The following is a 22094-nucleotide window of genomic DNA, read 5'->3' as shown; positions in this document are numbered from 1 at the left end:
GACAGCAGCAGCAACAAACAGGGTCCTGTTCCCTGCTCAGTTCCCCAGATTTTCCCCATCAAGCAGAGTGCAGGTGCAGACAAGAGAACCTACCTGTTGATGCTACTGTCTCTGGCTGAGCTAGGCTTTATATGCAGCCCCGCTACAGTAGGGTAGGGGTGGCTCTGGAGCCTTCTGCCCCTGGGGCAGCCAGGGTCAGTGGAGACAGTGGCAGTGGTGGGCAGGGGAGGGCGACGGGAAGGAAACATGTTGCTGAGCACAGATGAGAAGTGAGGGGGGACAGAGTGGAGAGGAAAGATTCTTACCTGATTGGAGGACTTAGAGTCCTTGCTTGCTGCTCGCGTGGTGTGGTAGACTCTCCTGGTAGTGGGGGAGTGGGAAGAAGCTAGAAGCAGGGGGTGCAGCTCTCCTGCAGCACTGGCAGCTGTTCCTGCACCCCCTCTTTGCAAAATCCTGGATCTGTCCATGGATGTGGCCAAAGATCCACATGATTTCTGCCCATACTTGGAGAACATACTGAGGGGGAAGGGCTTAAAATGAACGGATCCGCATGAGATATTGGTGTGCGGGGGGTTCATTTTGTGAAACATGCAAAAAAGCACATTGTCTATTCAACCTGTGACCCAGGGTAGCTTAGCAATTGGTGGCAGAGAACATATCTGTCTTTGAAGCAAAGGTTATTTCACACAATGACTTTCACATAATCACCTACTAAGATCTATCAGTGTAGTAAAAGCATTCTGATGAGATCCTATAGCTGGCATGCCTTTTAATTCAAATCCATTTATACCAGCAAATGTTACAAGCCCTTTTATTATTACATTATAGACTGTAATTTCTCAGTGACAATAGAGACTTGAAAGTGACCAGAGGAGTTGCAAAGTAACATACTTATGATACATGATCATTTTGGAAAAACACATTTCAGGATAAAATAAGTATATGATAGAGGGGATGCAGGGTGAAAATAAGTAAATGACTGGGGATGCAGGGTGAAAGTCTGATGTCACTGAAGTCAACAGAAGCTTTCTTTTTGGTTTCACTGTGGCCAGGAATTCAGTTCAGGTTTTTAAACAAAATCATATATTTGGTTCAGAGCATACAGTTCCAAAAATTAAAATTAATGATGAATGGTATTCATTTTATTAAGTTTATCAGGTTGTTATTTTTTGTTTAGGCAAATTGAGACATGCTGGCCCAAAGGTGGAAGCTTCCTCACAGTCCTGTTGGTTGAGCTCCTTAAATGGAAGAGGAGGGAGACCTACTTTTGAGGACAAATCTATTAAGCCTTTAGAAAGGCAAATTTATTGCACAGAAGAGCACAGTAAAACTGGTGCACTCCAGTAAGATGACAGGAAAAATCTCCAGCATGAAACAGTCAACCATCTCCAGCAGTCCAACCATAACATTGGTCAATAGAAACATTAATGGCCTAATTTGCAGAAACACTGAATTGACTTTTGTGAGTGCTTAGTACTACTGAAAATCAGGCTATAATTTTTTTTGTTCAAATAATTAAATAACATGCAACACAAGAAAACTGTCAGTTCTTGTTTTCAGATAGACATTTTGTTTTTCTGGGTTGCAAACCGTAATTATTTACCATGGGTGTAGCTTCCGTGAAATCCATCAGAAGATCCCCTGGTTCCAAAGTAAATGTACTTCCGACATCTGAAGGGCTCTAAAGGCAGGGGAAAGATGTGGTAAACACTGACTTTTTTGCAATAATAGTTTAAAATGCATTAAATAGAAAGTAAGTTTGAAAATCCCACATAGTTTTTAAGCACAATTTGATAGGCAATTCTCTTTTTGTTGGACAACAAAATAGTTCATCTTGGAAGCAAAATAAATGTCCATTTAATCCTGATGTGACACTTGATGAATTTGATGAAAAGGCTCCCATTGAGTTCATGGCCTTTGGATCAGGCCATGAGAATTACAGCCCTAAACTTCTGTGAATACCCTTAACAATTTTTTGCCTCTATGCACGCACACGCACAGAGTACAGCATAAGCACATTCGTCACAATTCTGTACTGAAAACTACTGTATTCTCAAATATAAAACAACTATATCCAATAAAAACATTTTAACCATGACTATTTCTGTGATTTCACATCTGCTCTGTAGCATGTTTTCTCCCTATCTTTTGGTATGATACCTTTGCACCAGGTGACATCTGGGTTTGTCCTTCTGACATTTGGGGCGTACAAGTCTTTTGTGACACAGGGGAGGCAGATGACACAGATGTTGATGCTGCTGCTGCCGCCGCCAAGGCTGGAGGAAGGTCGTCTTCATCACTATTGTTAAAAGTGCACAATGTTTATTTCATTAGAGTTGTATGCATCTATCTATGCAATATGATTTTGACCATACTTATTTTTGGAGGAGAAGAGAAATGAGAAGAATCTGGGAGGCCCACAGCACTTCTGAATGTCATTCTCTTCATCATGCCACTTATGTTTTAATGCTCATCATTAAGTTTGCAAATAAATTAGATTTTCTTTTTAAAACTTAATGTCTTTATTAAACTACCGAATAGCTAAGCAGTGCCTACGAATGCAAATGTTTTTAAATGGCATGTGGTTTCTAAACCAACTTAATATTATGTACATGTAATTATTAGTGTTATTTCTGGATATATATTTTATTGAATATATGCAGAAGTGCATCTATTTTATATTTCAATGTTTTTTGTTTTTCATTTTTGCACTCCAGTATACTCTGGGCTTACAATACCAATAGAAACAAGTTCAAGTGGATCCATAGGGTCATGTTCTCCCCTTGAATTAGTTCAAGAGTAGATCTGGTACAGCGTAAACAGCTGCCATGTGATTTCATTTACAAAACAGCCTTCAAGAACAGTTATACTCTGAAATGTAATTCTATGAGAACTGCATAGTGGGAGACCATTTTTATTTAAGGACTTCTGATTCAGATCAAATTTGATGAGTTTGTGGAGAAGCCATTTCATTAAAAAAAACAGTCTACATACTCCCCTTGGGACTCTGACAGCCAGACTGGGTTCTTTTCTTCTTCCACACTGTCACTAGTAAATGAAAATCACCAGAGAATATTGTACCCTCATTTACTTTTGCAGAACCCCACTGACTGCAACTCATTGACTTCAATCAGCCTTGGATTAGCTTTCATGCCTTCAGTTACTCATTGAGATCTAACAGGTATGAGAGGAACCATAAGTTCCTATTTCTATTCCAGGATTTCTATTAATAGTGATGATGTGTGAAAAGGAGTGTCCAGCTTGACCGTTAAAGCCCAGAGTAATATTGCATTTGTGTATTTGTAAATGGGCAAGTTTTACTGGCAATTTACTGAGTCCCCAAACACATGGAACCCTGCAATGCTAGTTTGACAGGCACTTTTCAGAGCATAACTATACTTCGGTTTACTGGAAACCCAAGGCTGTGCACCTATAGAAGCAATCCATGTAATCACTAGAATTACATGATAAATACTATGCCCAAACCTCTTATTAACTAGACATCAGTGTAGTTGGATAATAATAATTATCACAATATATTAGATCTTGCAATTAATGTGGTCTCTTCCACCATTTTTTTGTGGAAGTGGAAGAATGAACTGTCCCAGTAGAAGGACATGTAATACATTCTGTTTTCCTGCTTAAAAGAAAACGTAAAATCTACTGAGCTTATTATACAGTTATTTTATTAATGAAGGAAGCCAAATCTGGGCTCCTGACCTAATTAATCTCTCTGTTATAATTGTGTATGGTGGTATTTTCTGAGTCCTCAGTCAGCAGGCATACTTTGGTTCTCTCCCCATCCTTACTGGGCAAAGCTGTTCCTACACATTCTTAATTTATATGGATGTAGAGACTCTTTAAGAGTCTGCCAATTCATTAAGTTCTCTTAATTTAATGGAACTAAAATTGGGATTTGAATCTGGAGTTTTGTTTTACATATGTTGCGTTACTGTGGTCTACCTAAACATTTAGGGTCTCTGTACACATGACAAAGGGCCCTTGTACACATGACAAAATTGCCCCAATAGCAGTTTAATTGCCCTTTTTAGTTACTGAGTTGCATCACAGTGTACACATGTGGCAGCATATTGTGATTAAATTTCATAACAGTGTACATCTGCAGCAGCGTATTTTGATTTAACTGACTTTTTTATGTAGCAAAGTTAAACACATCCAATGTATTTTAGTTTCCTATGTAACAAATTACAGCGATACATCTGGAGATGGTGGTGGGGATGGTGCATGGGGTGCTGGAAGCCCAGGCATGCTCGGGGAAGCTCGGGTTTGGTGGGCTTCCAGCACCCCGTGCATCATCTCTGCTGCCTTCTCTGGCTGCCAGCACAGCCAGCTGCCCTCCTGCTGCCTTCCCACACTCTCCCAGGGGTAGCCAGCCCGTTCCCAGGTGGTACCAGGCAGCAGGAAGGCAGCATGTACAGTGCACAGGGTGCTGGAAGCCTGCCAAGCCCAAGCTTTCCTGAGCTCGTCTGGGCTACCAGTGTCCCATGCACTGTTGGATCTGGTGGGTGCTGCCTGTGAGCTGGGGCAGGACCCATGCAGCTAGCACACTGGGGGGGCTGCCACTGCGGAGGGAAGCACTGGTGACCCCCACAGGGGTGTGTGACCTGGTGGTAGCTTATGTGGGCAGGATCTGCTGAGGAAAAAAAAAAAAAAAGCAGGGAGGAGCCCATTCCCCACCCCTCTGCCCTTCGCAGCAGAGCCTGCCTGCATCTTCTACAGCTAGGGAATGAGCTGCCAATGGGCCAAGTGGCCCCTGAGCTGTGGGGGGCCCCAGTGATTCCCTCCACAGCAGCAGCACCCTCCAGGTGGCAGCTGCTTGGTGGCACCCCATCCGGCTGGTCTCGGGGGGCACTGCCACCATATAGGGAATCACTGGGGCTACTTGCAGCTCAGGAGCCACTCAGCCTGCCAGCAGCTCACTCCCCAGTTGCAGGAGGCGGGCGGGCTCCTGGAGGAACCCCCCCCCCCACTCCCACATCAGGCCCCTCATCACTTTTTTCTTCTTTTTCCTCAGTGAAGCCTGCCCACAAGAGCTGCTGCCAGATTGTGCAGCCACAGAGTTACAGAGGTGGGGCCTGGTCCTTCCCTCCATGGCAGTGCTGCCCCCCTGGGACTGCCTGGGCAGGATGCTAAGGTGCTGCCCAGGGGTTGCTGCTGCTGTGGAGGGAAGGACCAGGGTCCCCCACAGCTCAGGGCCCACCAACAGCTCGTCCCCCGGCTGCAGGAGAGGCAGGCAGGCTCCGGGGGAGAAAAAAAAAAAAAAAGGATCAAGCCTTTCACTACTGCTGCTTTTCCCCCCCCCCCCCTTCAGTACAGTCTTTTCTGCTACTGTAATGGAAATCCCTACATTGAAATGGTGGGTTTTTAATCGGCACAATTAAAAACTCACCAGTTAAAAACCCGCCAGTTAAAAACCTAACGTTTCAGTTTCAGGAGAACTAAACCCCCCGCATGTGTAAAAGCACCCACAGGCATGGGACATTTTACCAGTATATTCCCTTCACAATGTTACTCTGTTTGCTTTTTTATACTTACAATCCAGACATCAAAATGGGGGCCAAATCCTTTTCCCACTGAACATAATTACAAGAATCACGTTGCCCTATGCAGAAACAAGATTTAGTTCTAGAAGAGTTGGCCACCTATGGCTCATGGGCCAGATCCATTCTTCAGAGCTAGGGTTTTGGTGGTGTTTGGTGGAGGAGGGACTTCTCTTATGTCATAGTGGGGAGATACAGTGGCAGTGAGTACTTCCCAGATGCTGCAGCAGGGACAAGCAGCAGCAGCAGCTGGGTCCTAGCGTCAGCCCACCCCAGACCTGAACTGAGTCATTCTGTGTTGCTGACTGTTGCTGTACAGAAAATTCAAATACGTACGTCTTACCTACACCAACATTTGCATTTAAAGCCACTTAACATTCAAAACCTGAGCATGCACATACCTGAGTACACTGGGAAACACTTGATTTGTGTAGGCTGCAAATGCAGGTTACTTAGTATGTCGCAGGTACACTAAAAAAGTTGGCACAGCACAGTGCCCACATTTAAAAGTGAGAATACACACACCTCACCCTCAAGCTCACATCTCCCCCTCCTCCTGGTTCTTCCCAAACATATGTGCCCCCCTTCTTCCCCTCACACCTTCCCTGCAGCAGCTCCAGATGTAGCTCTAGCAGCAGGAAGGCAAAGAAGCAGTGGCAGCTAATGGAGCAGGTGCGGTGGCCAGTGGCTTGCTGCTGCTAAGAGAGAGGTCACCTCCTCCTTTTGCTGCTGAAAACAGATGATTTTTCTGACTACTCAACACACACACAAAACTAACATGATCTCCCCAGCAGCACAGAACCTGCTGTTCCTGCACCATAACTGTTGCTCTGCCTGCCATGCTGCTGAAGCCAGAGCTGGAGTTACTGCAGGAAAGGTGCAGGGTGTGAGGGGGCTCAGTAATGCCCCAGGTACCATACTGGCTAGTTATGCCTCTGCACATATGTGCATGCATCCCCCTGTCCCCTCCTCACAGCTGGTTTTACAAAAGCCACTTACAAACCTGTAACTACCACCCTGAATAAATACAACATGTTCTTTTAGTTACATTTCACAGTACTGATGCCTTCCACTTGAGAAATTTTCCTCTCTCCCTCATTTTCTTTCTGTACATATCTGGAGCTCCTCTTTGCATCATGTTAGCTAATGTCTCTCTTTCCTTCTATATATCCACTCAGAACCTCCCAAACCTCCCAAGGTCTGCTTGCTCAAAAAATTTTAATGGCCCTGTCCTCACTGAGGGGTTTTCTGTATGTCATGCATAGCTTACTTCCCTTGCCAGCCCTCTCACTGGCATCTTGCCCCCTTTTCATTCTTTCTAACAGCCTCCTCCCACATTTTGTGTACATCTTTCCCTGCTGCTGTCCTTATGCTCCCACTTCCTATATTCCTCCCCATTTCCATCTATTAACTATTACCACCATCTCTTGCCTCCTTGCATTCTCTTTATTAGACTCTGTTATCCTCAGTCCAGTATTTATTTCCCTTACCTTCCCTCACTGCTTTTTCCCCATAACCAATTGTTTATTCTCTTTAAAATAATAGAAAAAGTAGGGCTGAAAGAGACTTCAGGAAGCCACTGAATCCAACGCCTCCCAGTCATGCAAAGATCATTCATATGCTATCCTAAATCAACCTAGGTTTGTCTAACCTGGGGGTGGGCAATTATTTTGGATCGAGGGTCTCTTAACGAGTTTTGGCAAGCTGTCAAGGGCTGCAAGGGTAGCCCCTCCCCAGGTTGCCATATTGGGGCTGGAAGTGCCGCCCCCTAACCTCTGACGTATGTCACTGGAAGTCCCTCCCCTTGCCTTCAGAAGTACCCCTTTTAGGAAGGAGGCTTGCCATCTTGGAACCGCAAAAAACCCCAAATTATATACTAAAAGTCAAACACTGATAATGACATTTTAATTTTATTTTAAAAAATATTTTTGTCCTAATTTGTGTGTTTGTGTGGTGTATATATAGGTGATTGCATACTAGCTCAAAATGAAGTCTTACTCTTGTATATTGTACAATGATGGGAATATGGAGGGGTAGAGGGCATGAAGGGGTGGGTATGGAGTTTGTGGGGGGCTGTGGGCATGTGTGTGTCTGTGTGTGGATGTGTGTGTATGTAGGGTGTGGATATGGGTGGGTAGATATGCGGGGTTTGTAGGGGCAAGTGTTTGTAGGGATGTGTGGGTGTGTGTATGTGGGTATGGGGTTTGTAGACTGTGTATTGGGCAGTGGGTGTGGGGTGTGCATGGGGGGTATGTGTATATGTGTGTGCACATAACAGTGAGTGAGTTTCCCCTTAGAAGTGTGTGGGTATGTGCATGTGTGGGGTGGGGTGCATGTGGGGGGAGGATGTAGGGGGTAGGGTTTGTAGGGTGTGTGGGTGAGGGTGTGGGTGGGTGCAGTGTTTGTAGGGTGTGTGATTATGTGTAGGGGAGGGTGTGGTTGTGGCACTTGTGGGAGAGGGTTTGTGGGTATGGTGAGAAGGACAAGCTTGAGATAACAAGGACAAGCTTGAGAGAATCCAAAGAAGAGCCACCCGTATGATCAGAGTCTTGCACGGCAAGTCATAGAAGGAAAGGCTGAGGGATCTGGGACTCTTCAGCCTGAAGAAAAGAAGGCTGAAAGGGGACCTGGTAGCAGCTTACCACTACATTACGGAAATATATCAAGGACTTGGTGAGCAACTGTTCACCAGGGCAGCCAAGGGGAAAACTAGGAGTAATGGCCATAAACTCCTTGAAGGCTGATTCAGGCTCAACATTAGGAAAAACTTCTTCACAGTCAGGGTGTCCAGACTGTGGAATAAGCTCCCTCCAGAGGTGCTGAAATTGCCTACCCTGGAAATCTTCCAGAGGAGACTACACAGCCACCTTGCTGGGGGTCACCTGACCCCCAGTTATCTTTCCTGGTTGGTGCATGGGGCTGGTCCTGATGATCTTCCAAGGTCCTTTCTGGCCTTACAATCTATGAATCTATGTGCATATGAGCACCTCCTGTGTGCCCCCCTGAGCTGGTCAACACTGACCCCACAACAGCCCAAAGCCTGTGCACCCTGCAGAGCCTTCCCGCCACTGCCAGCAGCACGCTGCCCCAGCCCCATCCTGCACCCATTCTGGACTCACCCCCCCAGATCAGATCAGTGGGAACCCCCACACAGCCCTGACCCAGCCCACTCAGCACTGCCTGGCCATGGCTGTTTTCCCCCGGGGCATGCAGTGGGGCTGGGGTGCCTCTGCAGCGAGGCAGCCCAGGTGACAGGCCCTATGGTACTGGCAGGGACTTGTGTGCACAGCCCCAACCCTGTGGGCCCTGTGTCTGCCCTGGACTTGCACTCCCAGGCTCAGCAGTAGCGGTGTTGGAAAAAAGCTGTTGCTCAGCATGGGGGGAAGTGGCCGCTCCCCCTCACTGCTGCTGGCAGTTCCCTGCTGCAGCTGCCTGGAGCCTATGCTGGGCTGCCCTGTGTCTGCTCTGCATTGCCACTGCTGCCCATCTGGGCAGCCTGGAGGCAACAGTGACGGCAGTGGAGATGCAGCGAGGGGGATGGGCTGCTTTCCCCCCATGCTGAGCAACAGCTTTTTTTCCACACCACTGCTGCTTGGGTGAGCCCAGAGCAGGTGCAGGGAGCATTGGGTTGAGGCTGTGCAGCACAGATCCCTGCTGGTACTGCAGGGTTGGGGCTAGTGGCATCTAGAAGAAGCCTCCTGACACCTGGGTTGCCTAGAAAGGCATTCCCATCACAGTGCCACCCCATCCCCACTGCATGCCCAGGGGGCAGCAGGATATGCCATGGGCCAGGGAACTTAGGGACCTGCCACAAGCCAGACAAAGACCCACTGCAGGCTGAATCCGGCCTGTGGGCTGTATTTTACCCATCCTAGTTTTACCTGTTCCTAAAACTGTATTAACAACCCTCCCACATAACTACTAGGCACATTTCTGGAGAATGCCAAAAACACTGTAACTTGCTATATGTAAAACAAAGGGATGTCAATGCCCTGCCATGGCAAGGATAGGAAGTAATTTGTTACCATATGCTTGAAAGATCCAAGGAAGAGTACTATTCTCCTCACAGCAGAGGAAAGCAACCTTCCCCTCCTCCATCTATGTCAATCTGACGATGGGGCAAACCCCAATGTGGCAATCAGTATTACCCTGAGTGAAGGAGCAAGACCCTGTAGCCAGCAGCCTTTGGGTTTTTAAGTCCCAGAAGGAGCATTGGCACACCCCTACCAATATCCTCGGCCTTGGCTGCAGCCAGCACACAATGCTTCAGCGGAAAGTAAGAGTAAAATATCCCTGACACCTGTAGCAATAGGAGAGGAAAACAATCCTTCTTGGATCCATGTGCTGAAATGCAAAACTCAGAAGCATGGGAAAACCAAACACCCTCCACTTTGAACTTCTACATAGGAACTACCCATTGTCACTCTATCCCTTCCATAAACTTGTCCAAGGTCTTCAATCTCGCTTCACAGCCAAGCTGACTGTGGAGCTTCATTCTCTTGCCACTGAGCACAGCCCTTTCCAGTTTCCACCTGCTTTGGACTCCATAGCTCATCTAAGTGACCTCTTTTCATGCTCCCATGGGAACTGTCCTTTCTCAGGCACTGTAATGCTGTTATAGCACATAGTGCTCACTCACACTCCCTCATGATCTGGGCCCAGTCTCAGTTCTTTCCCACTGCCTGGCTGTAGTTGGGGATTAGAGGCAGGTGAACCAATTGAAGCTGAATCCAGACAAGACAGAAGTGATGGTGGTAGGGGTGGGTGGCCAGAGACACAAAATTCTAGTACTCTGGAGTCTGCATTGGCTCCCAATAGCTTTCTGGGTGCAATTCAAGTGCTCATTTTGACCTCTAACACTTTAAATGGCTTGGGCACTATGTAATGAAGCGACTGCCTTTTCCCTTAACAAAGGATCTTAGAAAAGTAGGGCTAAAAGATACCTTGTAAGGAAATCTAGTCCAGCCACTTGCTCAAGGCAGAAACATCTCTGACTAAAATGTTCTTCAAGAAATTCTGATTTGGTCAACAGAATTGATTTCTTTTCTCTTGCAGTGTCATCCTCCTTCTGAACTTCCACATTGTTATTGATTAGTCTGACAACATGTCCTTTAGCTGGCTTTTTGTCTTGAACCTTTTCAACCTGTCAAGTCTTTTTTTTTTTTTTACCCACAAGAGAGGTCATAGCCTCAAACTAATCAATTCAAACTTTCTCATCAGATCTCTGATTCTCATTGTCATACTCAGATGCTCATTGTCCCTCTCTCTAATCAAAGTTCATATTTTTGGATCTCTATATCTACTTCTGAGGACCAGACTTTGCTTTAAAAATGAATTAAGCTTTACAACTTCCTAGTGAAGGAGATAGGAGTAACCTGAGACAGAGGAGTTGAGAAATTTCTCCAAGTTCTGACAATAAGCCTGTGGACTGAGCTTGTAACAGAATTTAGATCTTTCAAATTCCCAAATTATGCTTAAGCTACAAGATCAGCCTATCTTTCCTCCCTGTTATCTGCCTTCCTAGGATCTTCTTAAACACCTGGTCATTTCATAGTTGTCTGTCAGGCCCTCATTTGCTGACCCTACCCACAAGATGTTTATTACCTCTACTATCTCAAAAGAATGTAAAACCGGTGTTATTTGAAGTATCTGGGAAATGTGTCCCCTTCTTTAACAGCCCTGTTACATGTTACACTGTGAGTGGCAAAAATGTTGATTAGCTTAGTGCTATCTTGGAGGAGTCACACCTTTAGTCTAGAAACCTTCTCTAACTGTCCCCCACCTGCACAGCTGTGACTTGTCACTACAGGCCTGGTGAGCAGGGGGGTCCCTATAAGCCCTACTGTCTGATTCTGTATGCCTCTAAGGCTCAGGCTTAGAGGGCAAGTGCCTGGTTCCTCTGGGCTAGCAGAGGGAGGCTGAGGCTGTGCTTGGTGCAGGGTAGATAGGAGCTCATGGAGGTACAAACCAAAGCAACTCCCCTAAAACCAAATTAGCAGCTGACCCCTGGGACCATTTCCATGGGGTTGGGGCTTGGCACCAGCTGCATTGTGGGGGTCCGGTGCTTCCAGCTCTGGCAGGAAGGCTGAGCTGCACCCAGCCCCTGCTGTGGGTGGCTGTCCCCATGATCCAGATCTGGAGTTGGTCAATAGTTTGCTGGCAGGCGGCTACACCTGCTCCGGTGCAGAGGAAGGGAGGAGAAAGTATTGCAGAGGCAGTGGGGCTGGCCAAGGCATGCCAGCTCCCCCCAAAGTTGGCTTCACTGCAGCTGAAAACAAAGTACACCTGCAACCAGCTCCCACATCCACATGGGCAGCAGCTGAGCCCCATGCTTGCAGCCCAGATCTACAGTTGCCCCGCTCCAGAGCAGCAGCTTCCCTGCCAAGTCTCCACCTCACAGCAGCTGCCGCCAGCTCACACTATGCTGCATGTGGATCAGGTGCATGGAGAAGAGCACTGTTAGAGCTGTGTGGCTACAGCTCTTTGCCTAGCAAGGGAGATAAGGAGTGAGCCCCAGCATTGAACTTGGCTCCTCTTCACAGAGGGTGGCAATAACTACAAGCAGCCAGAGCCAGGGAAGCTACTTCCAAACACCACTGGGAGGGGGGCCATGGGGTCCAGAAGTGGCCACCTGCCCAGACAGGCTCAACACGGTGAGGGAAAGGTACTCTGGGCTGCCATTCCAGGACTAGGGGCCTGGGGGCAATAGAAAAGCTGTGGCTCCAGTCCCTGGGCTGCTTCACTAAGCAGTTAGGGGTGAAAGCCCATAGAATAGGAGAGTAGGGAAGGGATGACTGCATCCTGGGATACTGGAGGACTTGAACTTGAGCGGCACTTCTGTGGGGAGTGGCCACAGATTAATGGAACAGGAAATGGGGTGTGCAGATCAGAGCTACTCCTGCCCTTGAGTGGCATAATTTTGAGCTGCATAACAAGAGCTTTAAGCCACTTAAAGATGTTAATGGGAAGATAATCCAGGGGTTATGAGCTCCAGGAGCTGCCCAAAATTAATGTGCAACAAGGCCCTAAGTGTGAGTACAGAGAGGGTAGTAAAAACGGTGTTAAGAGAAGCCTATTTGTGTTTGAGAAACATTAGACAGTCTTAACAAGGAGACACCAACCATGTGAATTTTTTTGCCTCAAATGCTGTCAAGTTCCATGTTGTTTGTTACCTCATAAGCTAGCACGGAATAATGGAACTTGCTTTCTCTTCCCAGTGTGAGTTATCAATTCCCATCTTAATTCTGTTTCAAATATCTTTGGCGAACCCTGGCTGGTATCTCAGAATACCAGCAGGGGCAAGACCAAATGAGGCTTCCACCCTGTGGCTGGAGTAACTGAACCTAACAAGCCTTAGTCCCTTCCCTCTGGTCCTGAGTCTGCTCTTAGGAACCCCTCCAGCACCTGTGCCTTGCTGCACAACTTACTGATCTTTGCATGGCTCCTGTCCTAGTAAATCCTCCATCTCCCTGAATCCTAGTTAACCCTCTGGACTTCAGTTTGACCTTGGCCTACTTCCTGATCTCTCATTCCTGGTTAGTCCTCCGGTTCAGCTTCGGACTCTGGTCTTCAGTTCCCGTCCCTTGGTTGCCCCAAACCCTAGTTAATCCCTGCAAACTTACTAGTCCGTACTCCTGTCCCCACCTGCTAATCATCATTTTCTGTCCACTCTTTTGAGTTTCCGACCTCTCTACAGTGGCTGTGTAATACTTCCCATACAGAATAAGTCCATAAGAAAGACAAATAACAACAACACCTTCCATCTAAGGATCTTTTTACAAAAATAAATGAATTAAGGGTGAAATTACATGCTACATTTAGACTATACTAAATCTACTGAATTTAATGTTAGAGTGTACTGTGAGCAATCACACGGTTAAGGGTGAATACTATTTCTTGCTTGCATTGTGCGACTTGCCCCTACAAGGGCTGGTGCACAGGGGTGTTGCTTGAGGTGGTGGCTGGAAGCAGTGCATCCTGGGATACTGGAATACTGCAAATTGATCATTATATCTCTGGCTGCTTGCAGATGTTAAAAAACCAAAACAAAACGTGCTTTACCAAAAGAAGCAGCACATTATTTTGACCAAGCTCTGCAGTACCTTTATAGATTGGATGCTTCAGTGGGGCTTTTTGGCACTTTTAGCTAAAGGTGATTCAATCGGCTGTTAGAGAAAAGAACCAAAAAAGCCCCAGTAAAGCACCAGATCCATGCAGACATTGGGTAAGCCAGGTCCAACTAAGGTACTGCTTCTTGTGGGCATGCATGGGGCTTGGCATAGGAACATGCCAAACTTAAAGTAAAGCTCCATTTTTGGTTCGTTTGTGTTTTTTAACATCTGCAAGCAGCCACTGTGGAGCAGACTGAAGTTATCCTAAAATGAGCAAGGCCCAGAGTTAACTCTTGCCTGAAGTGGCATATCTTTGAGACACTCAGAGGGCACTTTATATAAGTTAACAACCTTTAATGTGCAGGAACTCATATTTTAAATGTCCTTAGTATGGTCTAAGTGTAACATGAAGCTTCACCTTAAGTGTAATGTTAGGTTATCAGCATGAGGGACCCCTAGTTCTGAAAGCCATATTCTTATTTTTGTCATTAATAACAATATTAATTATTATGTTCATTGTATTATTATTATTATTCATTAATAACAATAATAATTATTATCCTCATTTTCACAATGGGAGGGGAATACTGGAATTCACAGAAAAAATTAGGGGCAGAAACAGGATCAGAAAGCAGATCTTGTTTTCCATGGACAGCTTCTTCACAATTCCTATTAGCTGAGATGTATTACATAGTAAGGCACGAGGTTTTATAACACTAGCAAAACTATTTTTTAGAAAGTACAGTGATAATGATGGATATAAATATCCAGTCCTTTTGTGACTATAAGGGCTGTGAAGCTATGCCCAGTACTAGCTGATGAAACCTAAACAGATATCTGCAGTTTTTTCAGTAAACCTGCCTACCTACATTTTCCTCCAAGTTTCAAGTGGAAAAGGTATTTTCAGCTCCCTAGTCTATATTACCATATAAAGAGAGAGGACTTGTACTTCAGTGGGGCACTAAGAGCATGTTGATTATATATCCATTCAACTACAAAGTACTATTAGATTCTTAGAGATGAAAGGCACAAACATCAACACAAAACCATTATCGTGTAATTGCACTTGTGCCTTTCTGAAGGCATGTTGTCAACAATAATTAGCACCCTTTTGATTTTCAGACTGGAGGTAGGCAAAAATCTGCAGGTAGGGCTGTACAATACTCACAAGCTGTACTGTCTTGTTAACTTCCTCACACGGGAAACTTTTATCTCCTGCTTTTCCGTAGTGTTGGCTGATGGTGTAGTTTCAGGTCGCACCAAAGCTGGACTTCTGAGAGAATAACAAGAAAAACAAGGTAATGTCTTTGCTTAAGCTATTTTTACATATATTAGCAAATTCTAATAGAATGCCATATAAAACCTAGGAATATGACATCTATGAACAATACTATGCAAGCTTTCACTACTAATGAAATGGTATGTGTGTCTAGCTGGGGTAATGTAGGCCCAGCACTCTTTCCTGCTTATGCAGGGGGTCGGACTCGATGATCTATTGAGGTCCCTTCCGACCCTAGCATCTATGAATCTATAATGATTTCACTCAAAAGTACAGTATTTTAGTAGGGACTTAGCTGTATAAATACAAATAATACAATTAGGGTTGGTGACCCATATTCAGGCATATTCAGCCAGGCTCTCCAAAGTGCTGAGAAACATGATCTCAAATTTTTTTTTAATCTTGGTGGTTTTGCCTTCATTTCCCCAACTGAACAAGTATGAGACATGGAGCTGGATTCTTATTTTACCTTTGCACCAACAACCGAACTCAAAATCGAATTTTGGTTTTAAACACTTAACCTGTATGATCTCAAGGACCATGAGGTTTTCAAAGACTTCACTGGATAATAATCTGATCATTGCATTGCCACAGGTATAACTGATAGTAGATTGTGGTTTGCAGACTGTTATAGTACTGTTTTATTCATGAGAATAAGCCTTCTTGACTTTCAGATTCTATACCAATTCCTATATGGATGGCAATTAAAAAAACAAAACAAAAGACAAAACAACTCCCCCTCTTCAGCTCCAACTCCCAAAGCCCTCATCCTTTGAATTATGAAGCAAGTAAAACTGATTTGGAAACCATTCAAATACCACAAGCATAGAAATCCAGAAGGGCATTTTTCGCTGTGTTATATTTCAGAGTAGATCCACATTTTAAGCAGTTTTTTAACATCTATTTAAAGACTGAAAGCAACTTTCACACTAGGAAAAAAGTATTAATTAGAAAAAAAGGAGTTATTTTATTGTACACGTTAATACTTTCCATTTTAAGAACTGCTGTGGGGAAGATAAATATTCCAAAAACTTACTAATAAAAGAATCTAAGGGTCAGATTCTCAAATGATATAAATTGGTGCAGCCTCATTGTCTTCACCTGACAACCTTAATATATATCAATTAAAGATCTGGTTCTGAATGAGCAGTCTTGCCATTTTTAAGTGATTTCCCGGTAGAGCTTTTATAAACTTCATTTAATAAAAACAGTTAAAACAGAAGCAGAAATAAATAGTGAAGTCAAGTAAAAAATGACCATAGGAAAGCAGGGCTAGAAGGGACCTCAAATGGTCATCTAACCCAGCCCTACGACTCAGGGCAGAATTACAGTGACACTCTGTGAAGAAATCACTCTCCAGTCTGTCTGACTGCTGCAAGCAAACTGCCCAGCCCTCTGTTTTCAGGCTAGTGAGCATACATGACTGGGTGGTAAAAAATTCCATTGGGAGGGGGGAACTCGCTCTTTCTTTGCCCAGGAGTTCCTGCCAAACAACCTGTTTGACCCCGGTCATCCCACCTGGTGATGCTGACGTCTTTTAAAAGCATCAGTTAGCATTCAGTGGGCCTGCTTCTGGTTGGGATTCAGTGATGAGGTCACAAAAAGTACAAGAGGGATCAATCCATCTTGTAGGGGGACTTTTTCTTGGGAACAATGAAACAAGTAATAAGCCTCCAGAGAGTTCTGTCAGTCTCCAGATGAACACCGTGAGTAATTTACCTGAATTTTAGCTAGTAATTTAGGATTAAGAGGTCTAGATGTGCATCAAAAAGCTTAACAAGCCTATTCTGTTTTGTTCAAGTTGGTTTTCTTGCACTATTCCATTGTTTTGTAGTCCTTCCTCCCTTTCTCTCCCTCTTTGATCAATAAAGCAATCTGTTATAGCACTCCTTGCTGTGTATGCTTAAGAGGGAGAGACTAACCTTACAGTTCCCTTTGCCTGGCTGGCTAACTTGGGTACAGCTTTTTTACTTTCCTCCTGTACAAGAGGTTACTGGTGAATGCTCCAGGATAAAGGAAGCATTCCAAGGTGCCACAGTGGGTCAAGCACCCCCAAGGTCTACAGGGTCTGTGTACCCTGGGTGGCACAGAGCCCTAATAAAGACCAGTGCCTGGGTGGTGGTAGCAATTACCCCAGGCTTGTGAGTGGGCTCCAGGAAGGGGGTTGGCCAGACACAGGTACCCCAGGGCAGACACTCAAAGTGTGGTTTTTGGTTGGGCACAGTGAGGCCACACTTGCACAGTCAGAAAGTTCTTCATATTCTCCAACCTAAATTTCCTCTGCTGAAGTTTGAGGTCATTACTTCTAGCCCTGCCCCTACCACAGAGAAAAGACTGTATGAATCTCCTCTGTAATCATCCCTCAAGTATTAGAAGGCATTCACCAAATCCCCCCTCAGTCTTCTCTTCTCCAAACTAAATAACCCTAGTTCTTTCAGCTTTTTCTCATAAATCTTCCTCCCAGGCCCATAATATTTTTTGTTGTTCTCTATTGGACTCTTTCCAATCTGTCCACATCCTTGTTATTGAAGTGTGGGGCCAAAACTAGACAGAGTACTCCAGGTCAGGCCTTATCAGTACTGAGTAGAGTAGAAGAAAGACTTTCCTTGATCCATAAGTGACATGCCTGTTAATACAACCCAGTATGCTGTTGGCCTTTTCTGCAACAAGAGCACACTGTTGGCTTATATTTAACTTCTGGTTTGTTGTAACCCCCCAGGTCTTTTTCTACAGTACTGCAGCCTAGCCAGTCATTTCCCAGTCTGTTTTTGTGCATGCAATTACTCTATCCCAAGTGCAGGCCTTTACATTTGTCCTTGCTGAATATCATCTAATTGTTTGTGGATCATTTCTCCAGTCTATCCAGGTCATTCTGGATCCCAGTCCTACCCTCCAGGGTGTCTGCAACTCCACCCAACTTGGTATCAACCATAACTTTGCTAAGTGTGCTCTCAATCCCATCCTCCAAATTATTGATGAAGATATTAAACAATATAGGACCCAGGATAAAACCTTGGGGACCCCCACTTAATATCTCCTCCCAAGTAGACATTGAGCCATTGATGACTACTTGTTGAGCTTGAGTTCAAAACCAGCTATGTATCTACCTTGTGGTATTTTCATCCAGTCTATATTTCCTTAGCTTGTTAATGAGCATGTCTTGGGAGACAGGCAAACTATAAATACAGAGAATAATGAACAAGCAAATGAATGTATAATACTAAATAGTTCAGATATATTGTGAACAATTACAGAAAAAACTGACCAAGAAATGGATTTTTTGGTAAGTGTGCAATTTCCTTTTTTTTTTTTTTTTTTTTTTGGAAAAAAATGATAATTGTAATTTAGATTTTTTTTAGGGTACTGAAATAATTTGCTTTGATGAAATAAGTTTCATTTTGATTTTGAGTATTTTAAAATGTCCTTATTTTTTAAAAATCAAAGGATATTTCAACAAAGATTGTTTCAAACAGAAAGCCTCAATATTTCATGCTTAAAATATTAACATAGATGCCTCATTTTTTGAAAGATTTTGAAGAAAGATTGTAAAATGAGGAACTAGATAAACTCTGCATCTAGTTAGGAAATAGTTCAGTATCCTCAAATCTGATTTAATGTCTCAATAAAAATTTCACTTGGAAAATTTCACTCCATTCTACATCAGATTGAGAATAGGAACACCACAGAGACTTTGCATAATAATTTACAAAAAGAACTGGGAAAATGCATTCAGACATTATGCTTGTTTGGATGCAGTAAATGTACTGGGGAAGAAGGAAAAAAAGGTAAAGTAGCTATATCACAACCAAATATACTCTAATCTTTCTAACAAATGCAGTTTAGTTTTTCTTATGTGTCACAGCACACTAATAAGTATTCTTGGTATATATTGCAAAAACAATGGGATTTTAGTGATGACAGCCATATTGCAGAATACTGCTATCATTTTTTCGTCAGGGACAATTCCAATGAGTATCTCTGCTAACTTCTATGTACTTGGAGATCAGACCCAAACAGTGAAGAGAACCTCCAACATTTGGCAAATCACCTGAAGGAAGATGCAGATTATTTGAAGTGTGAAATAGTGAGGACTTCATTCTTACTTTAGGTGGAACGGAATAGCAATGAAAAATAATGCTGTATTTTTATGTTACTTTTGTTCTAAAGATCCAGGCCCCTGAGATATCAGACTGACTCTATTCCACTCCAAGCACAGAATCATATATGAAACTAATACTACCAATTATCAGGAGATTAATTATTGCTCCCATTATCCAGAATTGGCTTCGTTTAGCTCCTGTTCTGTCTGCGGACACAGACCTCCACAATGGTTCCTGTTTAATTTTGGTCAGTCTCCCTGTATGTTCCAACTGGGTGCATTTTTTCCCCGACTGGACATGTATAATGTTCCCACAGTTCCCAAATTGAATGCCAGTAAATACTGAGCATGATTAACTCTGAACTTGATTTGGTTCTTTAAAAAACAGCAGGGTTTTAACACAGTAGAAAGCCCTAAAAAAAGCACAATGACACCTCTGAAAAAGAATTAGGTTGAATAATTTCTATTGTTACCTTTTGAATTTTATAGCAAGGGCATATTATCTCATATGAAAGGATATGGATTTTCAGAGAAAAACCTTGCAATTATTTTGGCTTTTTAAAATAGAGTCTTTATGTTCAGCTATAACCACCTTTCTTCTTATTTATGGTAACTGACCTGGGCTTGAACAAAACCTGAAGTGATAGAGGATGAGAATGAGCCATGCTTTTAAAAAAGCACAGTGCATGACAATTTCAACATAAGGCACAATGGCAATGCTGTGTAATCAGAAGAAAGTATTATTGTGTATGTATCCAACTGTTACATGAAAGAATAAGGAACCAAGACAGAGCCTCCTGATCTGGCAGGATGCATAAAAACCTGTCATTTTCTAGCGGGAATGACAATGACAAACATGAATGTCAGCATGCAATGACATGTCAAAAGAAACTGCCTGTAAAATTAGAGATACAGCAAGCTTCTGACCAAAGATCAGAGAGCTTTACTGAACCAGTTCCTTCACTCTTGCAGTCTATTCATTAGCCTTACAAAGAAAACACAAGTAAACAAGCTTTAAGATGGATGCTATCTTAGATAAACTTTTATGAGAAACCCAGCCTGTTTTAGGAGCAGCAGCCAAAGGTGCTGAATGTAGTATTCAGAACAAGCCACGTGTCACTATGGGGGCTTGCTCAGAATGTGGTTTTACCATTTATTAGTAAGTAAGGGAGCAAGAGACTAAGCACTGGATGAGGTGAAGCAAAGGAACGAGACAGAAGAAAAGCAAGAACTGAGCCACTGAAAAACTTCCTGTTCCTTGCAAAGGATCCAGTTTGTGTTTTTAAAGCTTCATATTTGAAATATGCTTTCATGTTTTTAAAGCTACCTATGAGTTTACTTCCATCTTCCTCAGAGACAACACATCCACTGCTCCTCCTGTTCCTCTGGTACGAGCGTGCTTACCCACCTTCTTCATTTTGGTAGGGAAAAAAAATTCTATGTAGTTTTTGCCATTTGAAACAATCTGCCTCACTTTTTCTATCAGACTAAGACTCCCTGTGATCATCTCAGTATATGATATCAGGATTAGAGGCTGGGACTGAAAAACAACAAATTCAGTCTCAAATGCAATTACTTAAATGAAGGCAGCCATCTGTGCTGCGTCCCTGGGGCTGTCCTGTTCTCAGCTGCTCACCTATGGAAAATGAACAGCAGAAAAGCACTCTTCCAAGCTGCTTGCCATATCACATGCCTCTGTGATTGGGCACATACAGTAGTGAACATTTGGCAGGAGTGAAGGAAAGCATTTACTAAGTAGGAACACTATTACAGATCTCATAGACCACACAAACTAAGCAAAAAGCAGAACTTTTCCTCAATTTGCAGCATGAGGTTTTTCTACTTTTCTTAACTAAATTAAGAGTATATACAGGTCAGAAATAATAATATACATTTCTTTTGCTATGATGATGAAAAACTTTCTGAGGTTAGTTTTCCAGAGGCTTATTTGATCATTGGAAAACTGCTTTATTAGAAAAGGGCACTTTATTAGAGCAGCTCTTAGAGACAGCCTGGAGTGTCATGTGTATCAGCGTTCCCACACTGAAAAACGGTGATGAGCTTTAGTTAAAATGCCCCACCACCATTTTTCAGGAAGGGGCACTGTTACATGTGACACTGGAGTCTGCTGGAGCATAGTAATTACCACATGCCAGCAGACTTGACTAATCAAGCCTGCTTTGCCACACTGTAATTACAGTGCATCAGAGCAGCTTCAATGTACATGTACAAGCACCCATAGTTCTTAATGGAGTTACCTGGACTTTAAACAAAACTATTTTTTACTTCAGAGATGGGACTGAAGATTTTTGTCACTTAAATGAACAGATATGAATGATTTAACTCAGGGGCATGAACAGCTCGTGCCTCCCGAGGCTGTGGGGGGGCATGGTGACTGCCTGCAGATGGTGGCAGTGGCAGTGGCAGCGAGTGGGGACCTCCTGCAAGTGGCCGCCAGGGGTTGGTGTTGGGGTGATGGGTGGCGAGTGCCGATTGGCGACCATGCACATACATTGGTGGCAGGGTGGGGGTGATGGTGAGCAGCAACCACCCGCAGATGCTACCAGCAGTGGCCAATTTCAGGGGGTGCACTGCTTAGGAATAGCAAAGAGAACGGCCCTTGCAATCAATAACTGGGTTATTTAGAAATAGGAGGCATTGTCTTATTATTCAGATTTGTGGGATTTAGGACATCTGAACTAAGAGATGCTATAAGTAGAGCAGGAGCCCAGCTAAAGGGATGTGAGTAAAGCACCAGCCCTGGGCACTGACATCAGCGGGGGCACAAAAATAGCAGCTACCAGTGCTACCCAACTACACCCTTGCTTCTCTCAACGAAAATGTCTATCTGCATTCTAGCAACAGCCACAGGATGCCTATGTGCATTTGCAGAGAGCCTGGAACAATCACTCTGAGAGAGGTGAGCGGCTCCGTCCATCTCACCGAGGGGTTCGCTGAGATATTATTGATCAATGACAATTTCAGATGTCAACAATGTTAACCATTCAATTACATAGGAGAGGGAGAATCAACATCTCTCATCT

The 22094-nt window shown here is 43.9% G+C and overlaps 1 protein-coding gene across 3 annotated transcripts in view; it reads right to left on the bottom strand.

Annotated features, from left to right (window-relative positions):
* Positions 1-22094, bottom strand: part of EPB41L4B (erythrocyte membrane protein band 4.1 like 4B) — a 293968-nt gene that overhangs the window by 46345 nt on the left and 225529 nt on the right. For all 3 annotated transcript variants that reach the window (XM_019540677.1, XM_019540686.1, XM_019540694.1), the window contains exons 20-22: positions 14841-14945; positions 2161-2299; positions 1604-1681 (exon numbers count right to left, since the gene is read on the bottom strand). In XM_019540677.1, coding sequence (XP_019396222.1) covers positions 1604-1681; positions 2161-2299; positions 14841-14945 — 322 coding nt within the window. The remainder of the gene's footprint in view (positions 1-1603; positions 1682-2160; positions 2300-14840; positions 14946-22094) is intronic.

Source organism: Crocodylus porosus, unplaced genomic scaffold (assembly GCF_001723895.1).
Source record: "Crocodylus porosus isolate Cpor-Errol unplaced genomic scaffold, CroPor_comp1, whole genome shotgun sequence".
NCBI classification, from domain to species: Eukaryota; Metazoa; Chordata; order Crocodylia; family Crocodylidae; genus Crocodylus; species Crocodylus porosus.
Note: the sequence above shows the minus strand (reverse complement) of the source record. Positions and strands in the feature narration are given on the sequence as shown.